We start from the raw sequence: 18316 nt of genomic DNA, 5'->3' as shown, positions 1-18316 counted from the left end.
CCGCTGTTTTTGGTTATCATCATGATTTCATGCTACACCAAACCTAAACTAACTACTCGTTGTATCATGTCATCTTTATGGTCATTAAGTAACAAATAATGTTCTCAGTTTAAACGTTGTTAGCTTCTACTTTTAAGAGTGACAATTTCATTGATTTTCCAAGTTATGGAAGTTTCAGCGATTACACGAGTAGCTTGACTTGAATTTCAGCCAACTGCATGGTAAAACTACGCTCATATGAAAATGTGCAAATGTGGGTGCAATAGGATTTTGTGTTGACGTGTTTTTTCTTCAACAGAAAAGGTAGTATTCTAAATACCCACCTTCACACGACTTGCCTTGCTCGATGGAGATAACTAAACATGTATACTACCGTGCATATCCTGGGAAGAAGTGCTCACGGCCTCAAAAGACGTTCTAACATGAAGCGATTGGCCAACATACCTGTCAATCATACTGTAATCTACTGCTATTGGACATTCTCAGTCTGTCTTGCTTAGAATGCCTCTGATTGGACCAAGAATCCCGGAAGCTCACACATTTTTCGCGCTGCACACGCGTATCTTAAAGGGTCCAAACAAACAAAGTCTATTGAGTGATATTTTCTATCTCCATAATGTACACAGCTTTGTATATGGTACATATATAGGGACAAAATTAAGTAGCATTGCAAGTAGCTTACTTAGTGAAGTGTGTTCAGAGATTCCACTCTTTAGCATAGTTTAGATACAGCTTCATTTTCTATTTATATATCCTTGGCACAGGGTAAGACTACTGCTCTGGTTCCCCAGAACTCCAGGGGCCACAGACAATATAACCTGACATTGGGGCCTTCAGGTGGGAACCATTTTATCATCTAAACCCTTAGGCCTTTTCTTAAAGAGGTTCCATGTCTAAGAAGGCTTAAATTAACATGCATAAATTAACACAGCCATGGGTAGTTGCTCATTTTTGCCCTGGAGTCCCCAGTGCAGGTTAAGCCCTCATGGCAATGGGCACCAGCAACAGTACTGCACAACTACAGTACTTAATGTCATTCAGTGCACCTGCATCTCTATGTGTTCTCCACAGGAATTCTAATTTAAAACCTTACAATAAACCCATAAAACTTACTGAGTCTCAAAAAAATTAAGTAGATGCTGCATTATTGGTTTGTCTGAATTTGTGTAATTATATTTTACTCAACCAACACATGCATTTCCACTTTCTTGAATTTTATAATTGGATCATCAAGGGTGCAACGCACGCGTTCTTAGGTTTGACTCATAGTTGTGGAATGTGGCTTGGCGCAGAGACTTGGTCTGACTATCATGTTGCAAAATAGTCATGTGCTAGTTACTATTCCAACAATTAGAGTGGACAACTCTGGATATTACACCTCACTAAAGAGTCATGCAATATCTGGTAACTATATTTACTGCATGTTTGCACTAGAGTTCCTTGAGTTTACTTAAGTTAATGCTCATTGAACAGACATTAAACTTACTTATCCATGCATAACAAAATTAAATGGCAGAGCTATATTTCATAGCTGCAGGAAACAGCACATGGATGCATCAGTATCCTCTTCTACAGATCCTGCTGACCTCAGAATTAACATTCATCCATCTCTGGAAATCCCCTTTGGTAATTACATGGTTTTGAAATGTGACTGAAATTGAATGGCTGAGTTGTAGTTAATGTTTCAGACAAATAAGAGTCATATAAATGAAAGCATTAACAAAAGGCAATCAGTTTTCATGTGACACTTTATTTCCAGTAAATCACAAGGTATATCTAAAGTATGCTAAAGTTTGATTCTAGCAATGCTCAGTGACTGGGTTTGTTCCTTGGTTACTTATAAGGTTGTTCCGTTTTGATTATTATTCGTTTTGGCATTGTTGTCTTGACCTTCACATCTTCATCTTCAAGCGTCGTCTTCAGCCTCCTCCTCAAATTCACCCTCTTCCTCAGCAGTGGCATCCTGGTACTGCTGGTACTCAGACACCAGATCATTCATGTTGCTCTCTGCTTCAGTGAACTCCATCTCATCCATACCTTCACCTGTGTACCAATGCAAGAAGGCCTTACGACGGAACATGGCTGTGAACTGCTCTGAGATGCGCTTGAACAGCTCCTGGATGGCTGTGCTGTTGCCGATGAAAGTGACGGCCATCTTGAGGCCACGGGGTGGAATGTCACAGACGGCGGTCTTAACGTTGTTGGGGATCCATTCGACGAAGTAGCTGCTGTTCTTGTTCTGGACGTTGAGCATCTGCTCGTCAACTTCCTTCATGGACATGCGCCCACGGAACACGGCGGCAACGGTCAGGTAGCGGCCGTGGCGTGGGTCGCATGCAGCCATCATATTCTTCGCATCAAACACCTGCTGGGTGAGCTCAGGAACTGTGAGGGCTCTGTACTGCTGGCTGCCTCTGCTGGTCAGGGGAGCGAATCCAGGCATGAAGAAGTGCAAACGGGGGAAAGGCACCATGTTGACAGCCAGTTTGCGGAGATCGGCGTTGAGCTGACCGGGGAAGCGCAGGCAGGTGGTGACCCCACTCATAGTGGCGGACACAAGGTGGTTAAGGTCTCCGTAGGTGGGTGTGGTCAGTTTCAGAGTGCGGAAGCAGATGTCGTACAGGGCCTCGTTGTCAATGCAGTAGGTTTCATCTGTGTTTTCTACAAGCTGGTGGACTGACAGGGTGGCATTGTAAGGCTCAACCACTGTGTCAGACACCTGAGGACAGAAAACACACAGAGTTCTTCAGCCTCATGATCTCAAAGGAGAAACCCTAAGGCAAGATAAACTAAAAATAAAACTCAAAATTCTCATGCTCTATCACATGGGTATGTTACCTTGGGGGAAGGCACCACACTGAAGGTGTTCATGATACGGTCGGGGTACTCCTCGCGGATCTTGCTGATGAGCAGGGTTCCCATACCGGACCCAGTTCCACCACCAAGAGAGTGGGTGAGCTGGAAGCCCTGCAGGCAGTCACAGCTCTCTGACTCTTTGCGGACCACATCCAGGACCGAGTCCACCAACTCAGCTCCTTCTGTGTAGTGACCTTTGGCCCAGTTGTTTCCTGCACCGCTCTGACCTGGAGGGGAAGGAAGGACACACTGAGCCTGTCTGTCCCCCTGTTCATAAAAGGGTTTAAATCATTAAGTAAGTTTGTTTATTTTCCTTATTCTACCCACCAAACACAAAATTATCTGGTCTGAAGATTTGCCCAAAGGGTCCAGACCTCACAGAGTCCATGGTGCCAGGCTCCAAGTCCACCAAGATGGCGCGAGGTACATATTTACCTCCTTCGCATGAAAGAGAATGAGAGAAGATGGAGGGACAGAGAGGGGGAGAAGAGGAGAGAAAACATACCTACTCAGTAAAGCAAACCACAGTCTTGGACGTTACACAGGATATGAAATGTGAGTAAATCCGCGCATAACAGGGAACCTGAGAAAGTAATAGCATGTCTTAAGTCATACTTTAGAATGAAATGGCAAAGCTTAATTTCTGTCCACATAATATACTCTATAGTTATGTTCAGATCAGCTGGCAGGAACTCTGCTAACCTGTGGCCTCGTTGTAGTAGACGCTGATCCTGTCCAGCTGCAGGTCGCTGTCTCCGTGGTAAGTCCCTGTTGGATCAATGCCGTGCTCATCGCTGATAACTTCCCAGAACTGCAGACACAAAATGGAAGGTATCACATGACAGTAAGTTGCAAAGAAAGTATGCTTCAATCTATTAGCAAAATGCGGTTTATGGGAGTGGGGACTTTAAACGAGGAAAACAGCAGTAGGATCGCATTTCTGGATTCTGATGAAAATGACAGGATTTTTCCAGTTACACCAAGCCATATCTGACCCATTTAATACAATGCAGCTGTTAATATTTCCATAGTCATCAACTGATGACTTAGCAGAATGCCGTTTCTTTAGATGTAAAATGCAAAGGAGGGAGCACAAAGGGACTACAGATCATCCCACCAGCAAAACTGGGAATAAACACCATTTGCAGGCTGTCCCACAACACTGAAGACGCTCATTGTCTTCACATTTGTATTCACATCTTGCTCACTCTTTAAAGACCACACTCAGTGTGTGTATCCATTAAATCCCAAGAGCGGGTGTGACTGCGTTGCATACACAGTCAGCCATTGCATGCAGATATTTTTGTGATATCTTCCAACTCAGGTTTTTTTTTATTGTCATACAGCCTCTGATTTTCTGCTAACAGCAGCAATAGGAGGATTTAGAGTAATCTGGATAAGCGGGCTGTATTGAAGCTCAGTACTTAAGAGATTGGGAGTCAGCTGTGGCCTAAGTATCATATCATGACATTTAAATAAGACCATGTACAACAAAAATGACCAAGTGACCTTAATATGAGGGAGATCCACGCAGGATAAAGAAAAGAACAAAGGGTAGGAATAAAAATCAAAAGAGTGAGAAAGTGACAGATATTTGACAGTGATACACCATAGATGGCTATCAGTAAGACCGAAAATAATCATGGTGAAAGAATGAGGACAATAGGCAGGAAAGCAATGCCACACCCTGACCTAATTCACCACAATGTAACCCTTCAGCAATTCTGTCAATCATATCCACTGGACATCTGAGTCAATGAGTCCTGGGGGACTGGAAACAAATGGAGATCCTCCCTGCAAGGCCACCAGTAGTTATTTTAACACCATTTTGGGCAACAAAGGAAAAAAACATACTACAGACTTTAAATAGGGAGACGTATATACATGTACTGCATTAACTCCAATTGTACATATTTGTGCATTATTTACTGTAGCTGGCATTAAAAAAATAATTTCAAAAAGTCCAATAAAAGTTTGTAATGGTAATATGCTGTGTATATATTCTGAAGAGCTACTCCCATGGCAGCAATTGCAGATTGAATGAATTGAGAGCCCAGTGACTTCACCCACTGTGCATCAGCTGTTTCCTCCATTCCTCCCCCACCCTACCCCTAATTTGGTTAGGAGAGGAAAGACATTGATTACAAAGACGGGCCCTGCTTCACAGGACATTAAAACCTCTGTCGACAGAGCATCACTGCAATAATGAATGTATCCCATGATATGTGGGCCATTGTTAATGCGGCCTCAAAAACTGTATCTGAATGCCAGGACAGCATTCCTGTGTGTGTTTGAGAGGTCTCGCTTAAACATATGCTGTCTGTAGCAAAGCATTAGTTATGAAGCAAATGAGGCAATTTAGATAATAATGGGCCAAGAAGACATGAAGTGTAGCAGACTGCAATTGTTGCTGTAAGACTGGGTGGATGATGTATTGCACTGGGGAGGCAGACTGCAGGACCCAGTTAGGAGCAGACTATAGTGTTGATATGCATTAAGATCATATATAAACTGACAAAATCAGGCACATGAGTGTATTTCATTGCAAAAAGCGCTGTTGTTGTCTCTCAGAAAGTGCATTTATCATAAAAAGGAACAATTCTTTCTTAGCCAAATGTCTATGCCACACCCTTTCCACAGCCCCCCCTGCTTCCTCACCAGCTGAAACAGCAGTCTGCATCCAGAGCCCACAGAAATAAAATCTAATCAATATGGGATATTGATCCATCTGTCATTTGGGGGGGGATAAGTAGGCCTCCCATCCCAGCTCCCACTCATTGTCTGACATAGCAGCCATATCTGCCTGTGCAAGACAAAGAAACCAGAGGAGTGCGGAGTGCACTGACTGAGGGGCTCTGACAAGTGAAGAATAGACTGATTTTTTTTTCTTCCCTTTTCGTCAGACAATGTCTTGAGGTCAGCTGGATGCTCGCAGCTGAGACGCAGACACGCCCGGTGTTGTGTGAACAAAACCCGTCGAGACACAAGAGCCCCGTTATATCGTTATTTCAGGGCGACCAAGCACGGTCCGCTGCTCCACACCCACCCACCAGTTACCGCAGTGCACAAGATTCAGACAGAAAAGCACAAAAGAAACACCAACAGTGGGGTTTAATCATCTGTGAGGGATATTTTCTGATCAATGGTGTGTTTACACGCACAAAGATGTGATATATATGAGATGAGTAGTTTTTATGAATGCACAAAGAGACAAAAGGACTCCTTTGTCTTCTCACATAATCCAACAATCAGCTGCATAAATACTTAAGAAAAATATGATAAATAAATATGTCCTGCAAAATGAGCTCGGGGCGTTTTCATCACGTAATTTCATAAAGGAATAAAGATATTCTCAGTGACTATATTTCCTTACCTTGGCACCAATCTGGTTACCGCACTGGCCGGCCTGGATGTGCACGATTTCCCTCATTGTGGATGAGAAAGTTTCACAACGGCGAGCAGGAGAGTTTGTTCACAGACGCGGAGACCGACCGCAGACTTACGGAGAAGCGCCGGACAAAGCCTTTATAATGCTGGAGCGCTTCCAGAACGAGGCTGGGGCCGGGCAGCGGGCGGGGCTACACCCGGACCCAGCTGCCGCGGACGGGGATTGGCTGAGACGACTGACCCAGGGCCGGGGTGAGGAGGATGAGGAGGGGCGCTGCTGCAGACCAGGGTGGGGAAATTGGATATAGAGATTGAGGAGACTTTCTGCAGCTGGTTTCCAGAAACACACAATAAGATGCATTGCAGTTGTCTTATCTTTCAGATATCAGAGGAGAAAAATCAGTCAGCAGTTTAAAATCACTCTCCTCACTGTAGCCTAAACACTCCCTGCAGAGCAGACAGATGGCAGAAATCACAGTTTCTTAGACAAGATGGAGTCAGTCAGCTCAAGCCCTTCCCCTCAGTGTCCCTTTGGCAGTAGGCCTGTTTCAAAACATCTGGGGTCTCATCACTAGGTCCATGTAGTGGCTCTTCTGTGGCTTTTTAAAAAAAACCCACATGATACTACATGATCCCGATAATCATTTGAGGAACTATTTTGGTCCTCAGTCTGTCTAACTGTAACAACAATGTAACGGGTAACAGCAATAAATCAGCAAAAGCAATAAGAAATAAACTGTTTGCATTGCAACTACATAATCTGACCTGTAACATCTTATGTGATGTATATACAGACCCTTTCCAAAAAATTAGAATATCATGGAAAAGTTTATTTATTTCCATAATTCCATTCAAAAAATTTAACTTTCATAGATTATAGATTCAGGGCCCACAATTTAAACTATTTCAAGTATTTATTTGTTTAATTTTACATAATTTGGGCTTCCAGCTCGTGAAACCCACGAAAACAGGAATTCAAAAAATTAGAATACTGTGGAGAAATCAGCCCAAATTTTGCGGGGCATGAATGTTTTAAACTGAGTGTCACACACTAATCATCTACTAAACTCAAAGCACCTGCACAGGTTTCCCCAGGTGTCATTAAATTGCTTCAGTTTGATTCAATTGTCTCAGTTCGGTTCAATATGGGGAAGACTGCAGACTTGACAACTGGCCAGAAGACCATCATTGATACCCTCCATAGGATGGGTAAGCCACAAAAGTTCATAGCTAAGGAGGCTGGCTGTTCACAGAGTGCTGTGTCCAAGCATATCAATGGAAAGTCTAGTGGAAGGGCAAAATGTGGCAGGAGAAGATGCACCAGCAAAAGAGATGACCGTGGGCTTCAGCGGATTATCAAACAGAGAAGATTCAAGAATCTGGCAGAGATCCAGAAAGAGTGGAATGATGCGGGAGTCACAGCTTCAAAAACCACCACATTCAGACGCATCCAGGAGGTGGGCTAGAACTGTCGGGTTCCTTGGGTCAAGCCACTTCTGAGCCTGAGCCAACGTAGGAAGCATCTCAACTGGGCCAAGGAGAAGAAGGACTGGACTGTTGGCCAGTGGTCCAAGGTCCTCTTTTCCGATGAAAGTAAAGTGTGCCTTTCATTCGGGAATCAAGGTCCAAGGGTTTGGAGGAAGACGGGTGAGGAACAGAACCTAAGCTGCTTGAGGTCCAGTGTGAAATATCCACAGTCAGTCATGATTTGGGGTGCAATGTCCAGTGCAGGTGTTGGTAAACTCTGCTTTCTTAAATCCAAGGTCACCGCAACAGTCTACCAGAATGTTTTAGAGGACTTCATGATTCCTTCTGCTGAGGATCTGTATGGAGATGCAGATTTCATCTTCCAGCAGGACCTGGCCCCTGCCCATACCGCCAGAAGCACCAAAACCTGGTTTGATGCCCATGCCATCACAGTGCTTGACTGGCCAGCCAACTCGCCGGACCTAAACCCCATTGAGAATCTATGGGGTATTATCAAGAGGAAAATGAGGGGCACCAGACCCAAAAACAAAGAAGAGCTGACAGCAAGCATCAAGGAAATCTGGGCTTCCATAACTCCTAGGCAATGCCACAGGCTGATTGTATCAATGCCACGGCGCATCGAGGCAGTGATTAAGGCAAAGGGATTCCCAACCAAGTATTGAAGATTGACATATCGTTTTGAAAATACCATATTTTGATTGATTTGATGTGATCCTAATTTCTTTCTTTTTTTTTTCTGCAAAAACTGAGAAGTAAATGGTGAAATGTACATATATAATAACCCTCCCCCCCCAGCCACAGCCCCCAGTGTTCCCATCACCACTGGCACCACTGTTGCCTTGACTACCTACATCCTTTCCAGCTCTCTTGGGTATTTTTCTAGCTTAGCGTGTTCCTTCCTCCTGATGTTGCTGTCGCTTGGGACTGCTACATGTATCACCACTGTTTGTCAATCAGCACGATGTCAGCTTGGTTAGCGATCACCAGTCTGTCGGTCTGGATCTGGAAGTCCCACAGGATCTTAGCTCGGTCTCAAACACTTTTGGGAGGTGTCTTCCATTCTGACCGTGGGACTTCCATCCCATACTCAGTACAGATGTTCCTATTTGCCAGCCACTTGGTTATGGGGTCCCATGTACGCTGTTCTTGCCAGCATGTTACACTCTATGCTATTATGTGGTGGGCTGTTTCAGGAGTATCTTTGCACAGCCTGCACCTGGGGTCCTGTCTGGTGGGGTAGGCCCCGCCTCTATTGATCTTGTACTCAGTGCATGCTCTCATGCTGCTATGATTAGTGCTTCTGTGCTCTTTTGACCCATCAAATCAAATTTTCATTTGCTGATCTAGTTTGAGCAGCTGTTCAAATTTCATTTTATTTTTATCTGGACACTTCAAAAACTTCTCGCCCATGTTGGTTTAAAAGCTGGTACAGCCTTATAATGAGGACTGGTGGATATGTATGTAATTATCTATAAAGAAGCAAGAAACTCTGTCCGAGGCGTCCCAGAGACAATGCCATACTTTAAGAGCTGGATTATTACTGATCAGCAAACAGACAGTGGTTGAAAGTAAATCAAAGATGTTAGATAACTGCAAACAAGGCCTCCTCAAGTGATGGAGGAGGTCTTGGGAAATACTGTTGAGCAAACCCCAGATGCCTTTGACTCAGCTGTTAAAAGAGAAGACAAGGAAGCGAGAAGCATCCTCGTAGACAACTCCCATCTCCTCTTTGGCCAGTTAGAGCTCTTGATCTCTGGGAGGTGCTATAGAGCGACTAGAAATATATTTAAGAAGTCCTTTATCCTAAGTGCCATCAATATCCTCAACAATCAATCAAAAAGCAGGTGATTAATTGGATCTGAGCCACAGATATTGAAATGAGCTGCTTTGAAAATATGTAATCTGACCTGTATGTGTTTTTTTTTTATTTTTTATTTTTATATTTGTCTGTTTGCTTTTTATGCTGTTGTTGCTTGTGTCTGGCGAGCAGAGGAGTAATTTTCACCGTGTTGGACAATAAAGATAAATTCTACTCTATATTCTATTCTATTGACTCAAAGACCTGGACAAAAAGAGGACAGGATTTGCAGCAGGAGCCCCCACACCTGGGGGGCTTGATGGGGCTTGATGGTTGCTGGTTGACATCTGGTGAGCAGGATGGATGAGCCAGGCTCCTGTTCCCAGCTCCCATCGGGACAGTGAGAAAAGACAGGAGCAAATCCAAAGCCCTCCATGTCTGTAAAATAATCAGATTAGAGTTTTAACAGTGGATTAAAGAGTAAGAACTAAACTCTGCTGCTGGATATGAAACCGTCTATTCAGGCCAGAATCACTTCAAATAAATGTATATTTCACTCAGCTTCATTTATTTTACTAGTAGACTGATAATGGTCATTAGGAAAAGCCTGGCATGAAAGGAAAACATGTTTAATTTTTGATTGCATTGACTGTCAGTATTGCTGAACCACTAAGTCTAATTGTATCGCAAGACTCTTTTGCAATTGTGCACATCATATCACGTCATATCTTAATATGTAGCATTTGTCATTATTCCAGTATTCAGTCCAATCCACTCATCAGTCATGTAGACACAGCCTCAGAGGCAATGCACAAAATTGCTTATATTTTTTCAAGGTTAACATTGGTGATGGATGTTAAAGTGTCATCTCAGACAGTTAATTAAATATACAGACGACTACAAAGCCACACCATAAACCCAAAAATCTGTATTCCAGACCTGTAATCTGCAAACCTGTAATGTGTTTTGTGTGGTGTGTCCTCTGCCTGTTATTGTATCCTCCAGTTTAAATCTGACATCCAATGTACAAATAAGCAAATTATCATGAAAGAATGTGGAGTCAGGCAGGGCTGCAGACTTTGCTGAGACAGCTGGCAACTGGTGCCTTGGGCAATACAAACAGACCAAGGTCAGTGGAAACAACATTTTCAAACCCCCTCAAACAGCTCCAATAAGGCATTTCTGGATTCAAAATTAATTTTGTAGTTACTGTATACACTCAGTGACCACTTTATTAGGTCGACATGGACAATCTAATGCAGCCCAGTACAACATTCTAATTCTAATTCTAATTCTAATTCTACTTTATGAAGTTTCTAATCTTCAGATTTTATTGACATTGTTGGAAATGTAAATTTAATAACATGTTTATTACTGAGGTTATTACTATGGTATTGCTACTTTTACTTAAGTATTATAATTCATTTAATTTATTCCACATTGCATTCCTATAATTTAACCTCAGCACGATCTTGTATGGCGTCTTAGATTCTTATTTTACTTTCTACTTGCATCATTTTTTTTTACATACATATTGCATGAGCATTGTTGGAGAGAGCCTGAGAATTAAGAACTTAAGTCACTTCACTGTCCCTGTGGTGCTTATGATGATTATTGAAGAGTGAACTCAAACACTTGGTGTGTGCAAGGCTGCAGCAGTGGAGGTGCAGTTGTCACTACCGACCACTAGATGGCACCACGGTTGTCATGGGGATGGGCGTGGTCAGTGCACACGTCCCTGTACAAACTGACATATTTGTCATTCCAGCCGAGGGGAAACACGGCAGCCTGTCTGACCGTAGCTACAGAAAATATAGTCCTGATTTACTCCGAAAAGGATTGTTTGTGATTTAACCGGATAGCGGTAAGCTAAACCATTTGTTACATGGTGTAGCTGCAGTCGATGGCCGTATATGTACAGGCACCGTGACGTTACCGACTCAGACCCGATTCCGCTGCCTGTTATTTAGCTAGCTAACGTTAGCATGCGAGCTAGCTGTTTCTGCCGACAGTTATTAGGTTTTATATGTGATAAACTGCATGTGGGACCTTAGTGTTTGATCACCAAGGGTTTTTGCTATTCTAACTAATGTTTGACAATATATTTCTTGATAGGTTTTTGCGCGAGGGCATCAAATTGTAGCTCGTCACACCGACCCGTCTGTTCCCGTATTGGGGCAGTTGTGGGTGGAGACATCAGGTTCACGGTGAAAATATGGAAACTTAATTAGTGAAGGGCTTTCCTTGAATGATTGACTTAGACATCTGCCATTTGTAGCCTGAGAGTTAATACCATACTCTTGACACCCAAACCGACGATGCAGTAACAAATTCTTGGGATCATAAATATGATCAAATGAATGGTCAGAAAATAGTGCTCGATGCTGCCGTAAAACGGTGTTTCATTGGCTCAGTTAAAGGGCTGTGTATTGGTCTCTGACAACACTGCACTGGAAATAAACTTGCACTTTGGTATCTAAAGTTTCATAAAACCATTGTATTATTTTTCCACAATCTTTACAATCTAAATACATCACAGTGACCGTCAAGAAAAAGTGATGCTGTCCTCTACATTACTGAAGTAATATTCATCCTTTCTGGCTCATTGATTTTTGTTTTTTTTTTACATCAGGAATCAAGATGTTTTACACATGTGGACCCAATGAGGCCATGGTGGTGTCTGGTAAGATGCTTGACTTCCCTTGCCTCTCATCTCATAGATAACTAACAGTGACAGAGGATGTTGAGAAAACCAGAATATCCCCCTTTGGGTAATAAAACACTCCAGCCTCCATGATGCTTTAATATAGTTACAGACTTTCAGGAGACCATTGTTCTATGTGACACAATAATCTTGTAATAAAAGGAGACTGTGTATGCAGTGGACCAATAAACCATGGGAGCAAATTGAACATCACATGTCTTGTGACAAGATTGTATTGAGCAACACTTATCAGTTTGGAGTAAACTAGGAATTTTCCAGCTTGTTGTAGTTTGTAGGCTCAGAGTAAATTACATTACTCATTGTTGTGAAACAGGGTTAAACTGTGTGCTGTGTCACACAGCTACTTACTCTGAGTAACTAGCTGCATGTTACTGAATGGTAGTGTAATGTTAACGTTATGTGTTCTCCCCTTTTCTCCTTCCACTCAGGCTTTGGCCGATCTCCTCCTCTAATGATTGCTGGAGGAAGAGTGTTTGTCCTCCCATGTATTCAGCAGATCCAGAGGTGATCCCATTTACAGTCTATTTCTCTCTTCTGGTTTAAGTACAAAACAGCTGCTTGATTATGTATTTGTCAACAAACAAGGGAAATGAATGTTTATAGGAGCGACATGTGCAAATGATATTTTCTCTGAATGCTGTAACCATTAGCGGACTGCTTGTCATTAGCAGCATGGAGAAGTGGTGTCTGTGCCTGATAACTGACTTAATTTCCGTTGTCTCTGTTTTTTGCTATGTACTTTTGCCATTCTTGTTCTTCATTATTATAACTCATCCATTCTACTCTTCTTTTTATTTTATGCTGTTTCATCACAGAATCACACTGAACACCTTGACTCTCAACGTCAAGAGTGACAAAGTGTACACCCGTCACGGTGTCCCTATCTCTGTCACTGGCATTGCTCAGGTATGCTGTGAGAATTGGATAACTGAAATACGATAAGACTTTTATTAAATTAACGCAGTCAAAAAGCTGTGCACGTGTCTCCCAAAAAAATACATTGATAAATGAATAAATGAAGAGTTCACAGTTCAAGGCAATATGAAAAATAGTAAATATAGAACATAAACAAGTTTTATCATTAGTCCAGTTTGAAGATTATTTACTGTTGGTAAATAAGGGAAAGGAAGATGACACTTGAAAAAGGTCTCAGACTGGATAGAAAGGGTCAATGGGGCACTCCCATAAAGAAAGTATTCACTTGCATCATTGTATTTTTGTAAAGGAAGATGCTCGCTTTGTTCAGAATAGAATGAAAAAGATAATCTGCCTTTTGCCTATTTTATTTTTTGTGCTACTGTCTTAGCTCATTAAATTGTAAACTTAAAGTTTTACTGTGAACCGGTTGCCTCGTGTTCTACTAGTCCGACTTACTATTCGCTTTTTCACATTTTCTATTTTCATCTCCCATCTTCTTCCAGGTGAAGATCCAGGGCCAAAACAAGGAGATGCTGGCCACCGCCTGCCAAATGTTTATGGGCAAGTCTGAGCCTGAGATTGCGCATATTGCACTGGAGACACTGGAGGGACACCAGAGAGCCATCATTGCTCATTTGACCGTGGAGGTTGGTGTGCAGACATTGACTAATGGATTTGCTTGTCATTTTCCTCCCAAGGCTTTATGATTCATCACTAACTGCTAAATGAATGCCCATCTAAAGCATTTAATAACTACGGTGAATATATCTCTCTTTGTGTACAGGAGATCTACCAGGACCGTAAGAAGTTCTCTGAGCAGGTGTTTAAGGTGGCCTCCTCTGACCTGGTCAACATGGGGATTGGTGTTGTCAGCTACACGCTCAAAGATGTTCATGATGATCAGGTACTTTATGTCTGTTCCGGCTCATTTTCTGCCAGTGCTAATGACAAAAATATGATGATAAAAACACCACAGCAAACACTAATTACTCAGTGTCACTGTGAGCCTGTATCTTTTTATATGAAACCTTTTAGTCTCCTATGATTTGCTCTCTTACAGTTATAATGCACTTAGGTGATTGATAATGATAATGCCTCTGACTCAACAGACCCTCAACCACTCTACAATAATTAGGTCTAAGAGCCTCAGTGGTAACCAGACTATCTCATGTTTTTGTTTGCCTAATGCATTATCTTCCTTTTTAGTGCTCAAACTGCATTGTCTCATACTTGACTGTCACTGTTTCCTATCTCCCCTCTCTCACAGGACTACCTTCACTCTCTGGGTAAAGCCAGAACAGCACAGGTGCAGAAGGATGCCAGGATCGGAGAGGCTCAGTACAAACGAGATGCTGTCATGAGGGTAAAATAAGCTCTTTTGTTCTCCCTTCATCTCTGTCATTCTGCTTATTTGCTCTTTATCTGAAAATGAGAGTAATCCATCATTTGAAAAGAAATACCGGCATTTCTCAGTTTTTGTCCTGCTACATTCCATATACAGGAGGCCAGCGCGATGCAGGAGAAGGTTTCGGCTCAGTACAAGAATGACATCGAGATGGCAAAAGCCCAGAGAGACTTCGAGCTGAAAAAGGCAGCCTATGACATTGAGGTCAACACCAAGAAGGCTGAGTCAGAAATGGCCTATCAACTTCAGGTACTGTTATCTGTTCATGGTCTGATCTGAGAGTACAGCTGTTAGGCTAGTGAAAGTTTGGCTGGTCTGGTCAGTCTGTTTGAGTTTGTATCAGTCGGACCAGTCCAGATTGTAGATAATATCTGATTACTTTTCAGTGTCTGAAGGCTGAGTAGTGCTGAACTTACCCTTTTCCTCTTCTTCCCTCGTCAGGTGGCCAAGACCAAGCAGCGCATTGAGGAGGAGAAGATGCAGGTTCAGGTGGTGGAGCGCACGCAGCAGATAACGCTGCAGGAGCAGGAGATCATCCGCAAGGAGAAGGAGCTGGAGGCCAAAATTAAGAAGCCTGCAGAAGCAGAGAAATACCGACTGGAGAGGCTGGCTGAGGCGCAGCGGTGAGTACTAGAGCATAACATGGCTGTGTTGTATAGTTCTGATGAACACATAAAAAATAAGAGAGGGGCGTCCAACACCTCATCAGCATCAAAGAAATATGAAATCACTTAAGACAGTTAACAACAGTTTGTAATGTGTCTTCACTCCTGGCAGCTTGCAGCTTATCATGGAGGCCGAGGCCGAGGCTGAGTCCATCAGGGTGAGTCCTGCTGCACGGCTCCTTTTTCTGAAATACTCCCCTTTGGATTCATTTCCACTTTTCCCTCCCTGCCTGCCAGCCACATTACATTTACCAAACAGTGTTGTGCTGCGTTCACCTGGCAGACAGACAAAACCTTCTGGTTCCAATGGATCAGCAGGACGTCACCTAATTTTACCTTCCTGCCCTCTGTCCACTAAAATGACATCAGATTTACCATCTTCCTGATTCCATGTTAATGCAGCATTACTTTTGACATTTAAAGTGTATGTGAACTTCTATTGTGATTTTAACTCTGTACATTTATGTGTATGTATGTGTGTGTGTTTCTCCGTGTAGATGAAAGGCGAGGCAGAGGCTTTTGCCCTGGAGGCTAAGGGTCGTGCCGAAGCAGAGCAGATGTCCAAGAAAGCAGATGCCTTCAAGCAGTACAAAGATGGAGCCATGGTGGACATGTTGCTGGAGAAACTGCCACTGGTCAGTTTCGCTCTCACGGATGAATGAACACATGAATATTAATGTTAGACGTGTGTGGTGAAATATATGTTTATGGAGCCTTGAAAACCTGGGTAACCATTTTGCTTTGTACAAAACAAAAGAATGTTTGCCGCCTCGTGTTTTTTATAAGTCCTTAGACTTGCTGTTGGCGTCGCAGCCAATTTCAGCGACACCTCATCAATTCCACTGCTGTTTCCTGTTCTGCAGATGGCGGAGGAGATCAGCAGGCCACTGTCTGCGGCCCAGAAGGTCACTATGGTGTCCAGCGGCGGCTCAGAGGTGGGAGCAGCCAAACTTGCCGGAGAGGTGCTTGATATCATGACCAAGCTGCCCAGCGCTGTGGAGAAACTCACCGGAATCAACATCTCCCAAGTAAGCTGGATTACGTGTGTGAAAGACGGATGATAAAGTATGAGACTGAACAACAGATAAAGGTGGTAATTGACTCCCGTTTCTCTCACCGACTTCGCAGGTTGCAGGACAGACCACCCTTGTGCATTAAGAAGAGAGGGGCAGTAGAAGTGATCAGGAGAAGTGTCACCAATATTCAGACTAGGAGTTCCACATGTTCTCTTGTGCCTATAACCACTGTAATGACTCAGCAACACCGTAGTCCTGTCTGACTGTCTGTGTGCATGCATGTGTTTCACTTGGGTGTTTCTTCTGTTGATTCCTCTTCCATCTAAATGCGATGGCAGTTATCTCTATGTGGTTTCTCTCCGTGTGCCTGGTCTGAGCTGCGGTCTGCACCACAAAAGCAGCTACGAGGGATACCATTACTGACGAAGCTACCAGGAAGAGACGAGCGCCTCGGCCCACTTTATCCAGTGATGGTCAACGTAGGAATTCCTGTCTTTGTTGTTTTATACTTGACCGTCACAGTGCATGTTTCTACTTTTCATCTTCAGCCTCATTTTCCCTACACACGGACTGGGACAATAAACATTTTTTTTTTTAACTTTTTAATGTAAAATTGCTCATGGCTGTAGTTCATCTGAAAAATTTGTCGTGCCTTTCAATTCATTAAGTGGTGCTACGCTCTTTATCACAGCATCACCTCATAGTTTTGTGTGTCGGAGTATCATTAATGTCAGTGTAGTTCTATACTATTTACGTAACACAACCTAGGTTCTTGTTTATTTTCTCTTTGTGCACTCATCAGTTATGAAGACAAAGCTGGGATGTTGTTAGTTTGCTCCATATGTCTCTTTGTACTACCTTGAATAAGTTACTGGGCCCAAAAGCATGTCAGTTGTACTGCAAGAGGAAGTTTGAAGGGAAAGAATGTGGTTGGGAACAGGCTAAAGAGGTTCCCGTTTAAAGCAATGAAAGTATGTCATGGTGGAAAAAACAATGCTGGTGTTTGATTTGCAGCAGTGTCTCCTGCAGTATTGGCTTTTTAAATATGTAGAGAGTAAAAAAAGAACCCACACTAACTAACTAACTAACTAACCTGCTGCTTTGATGTACTTGCTGCCTGGAATTTAAAGTGACATGTTAGAGATGAGTATGATTTTTGCTGTCTTTTTATTTAGTCTATTAATTTTCCATGATAATGTGATGCTGAGTATTCTGGCTGGTTTTAGCTCTTGAGGTTAAAGAAGACTTTGACAGTTCAGTACCTCTGATCGGAAGCTGATTTTTTTCCCTCTCTCTTATCAGACTCTTCACTAAGAGTCAGAAGTTTTCCAGCTGCCAAGCCTCATGCTTTTTGTTATCGCCAAGTGCCTGGTCAAAACTCAACACTGAAGTCAAACTGACTTCTTTAATTAAGCCTATTACACTTCTGTCAGGTAGTATTTCCTCATATGCAACTGCTCATAAGCCATTGGCCGTCACCGTCGACGGCTGCAGATGAAAGCCAAATCCGTCTCTACTTGTTTTGTATGTTCTGCTGACTAATCTTTTACTTACTATCCTTAGAAAATGTGCTGTTGCATGTCTAGTTGACAGTAAGCAGTTATTACATAGTGTGAAAGTTGTATACAAATTTCAAATATTCAGGATTTATCTGTAGTGAAATGTTACGTAGACAATAAAATATGTTGTAACCTCTGAAGTTTGTGATGTTTTTTTCCCCCCATCAAATGCTTCTGAAAATGCTGAAGTTTAATTTTCAAACCACATGAAGCAGACAAGAGATTAATAGTTGGACAGAAAATTAACTAACAAGTATTTTAATTACAATATCGTTCAAGGCAGTTTAAGAAAAATACTAAAAGATTACAATTCCTTCTCAAATGTGATGATTTGTTGCTTGTTTTTGTTTTATACAACTGTATGTTGAATATATTTGGGTGTTGCAATTTGAAGACGCCACTTGCAGCACAGTTTCTTTGAAAAGGTTAACTTTATTAAAACATCTACAAAAATAGACAACAATGAATTACAATGGCATCAAGGTAGCAAGCGCTCTAC

General features: G+C 42.5%; 2 protein-coding genes across 2 annotated transcripts; one reads left to right on the top strand and one right to left on the bottom strand.

The window, feature by feature from the left end:
- Window positions 1-1746: 1746 nt before the first annotated feature.
- Window positions 1747-6337, bottom strand: tubb5 (tubulin, beta 5). Its single transcript, XM_070836058.1, has 5 exons — window positions 6230-6337; window positions 3559-3667; window positions 3184-3294; window positions 2839-3083; window positions 1747-2719 (listed from the first exon to the last, which is right to left on the bottom strand). The coding sequence occupies exons 1-5, from the start codon at window positions 6284-6286 to the stop codon at window positions 1907-1909; spliced, it is 1335 nt and encodes a 444-aa protein (XP_070692159.1). The 5' UTR covers window positions 6287-6337; the 3' UTR covers window positions 1747-1906.
- A 4963-nt stretch (window positions 6338-11300) lies between these two features.
- On the top strand, window positions 11301-17957 carry flot1b (flotillin 1b). The gene is made up of 13 exons (XM_070835365.1): window positions 11301-11393; window positions 12162-12212; window positions 12683-12758; window positions 13070-13160; window positions 13676-13819; window positions 13957-14076; window positions 14440-14535; window positions 14674-14826; window positions 15019-15200; window positions 15355-15400; window positions 15740-15877; window positions 16106-16270; window positions 16371-17957. The coding sequence occupies exons 2-13, from the start codon at window positions 12170-12172 to the stop codon at window positions 16398-16400; spliced, it is 1284 nt and encodes a 427-aa protein (XP_070691466.1). The 5' UTR covers window positions 11301-11393; window positions 12162-12169; the 3' UTR covers window positions 16401-17957.
- Window positions 17958-18316: the final 359 nt, after the last annotated feature.

Source organism: Pempheris klunzingeri, chromosome 8 (assembly GCF_042242105.1).
Source record: "Pempheris klunzingeri isolate RE-2024b chromosome 8, fPemKlu1.hap1, whole genome shotgun sequence".
In the NCBI taxonomy this organism is placed as follows: Eukaryota; Metazoa; Chordata; class Actinopteri; order Acropomatiformes; family Pempheridae; genus Pempheris; species Pempheris klunzingeri.
This window is presented reverse-complemented; position numbering and strand designations above follow the sequence as displayed.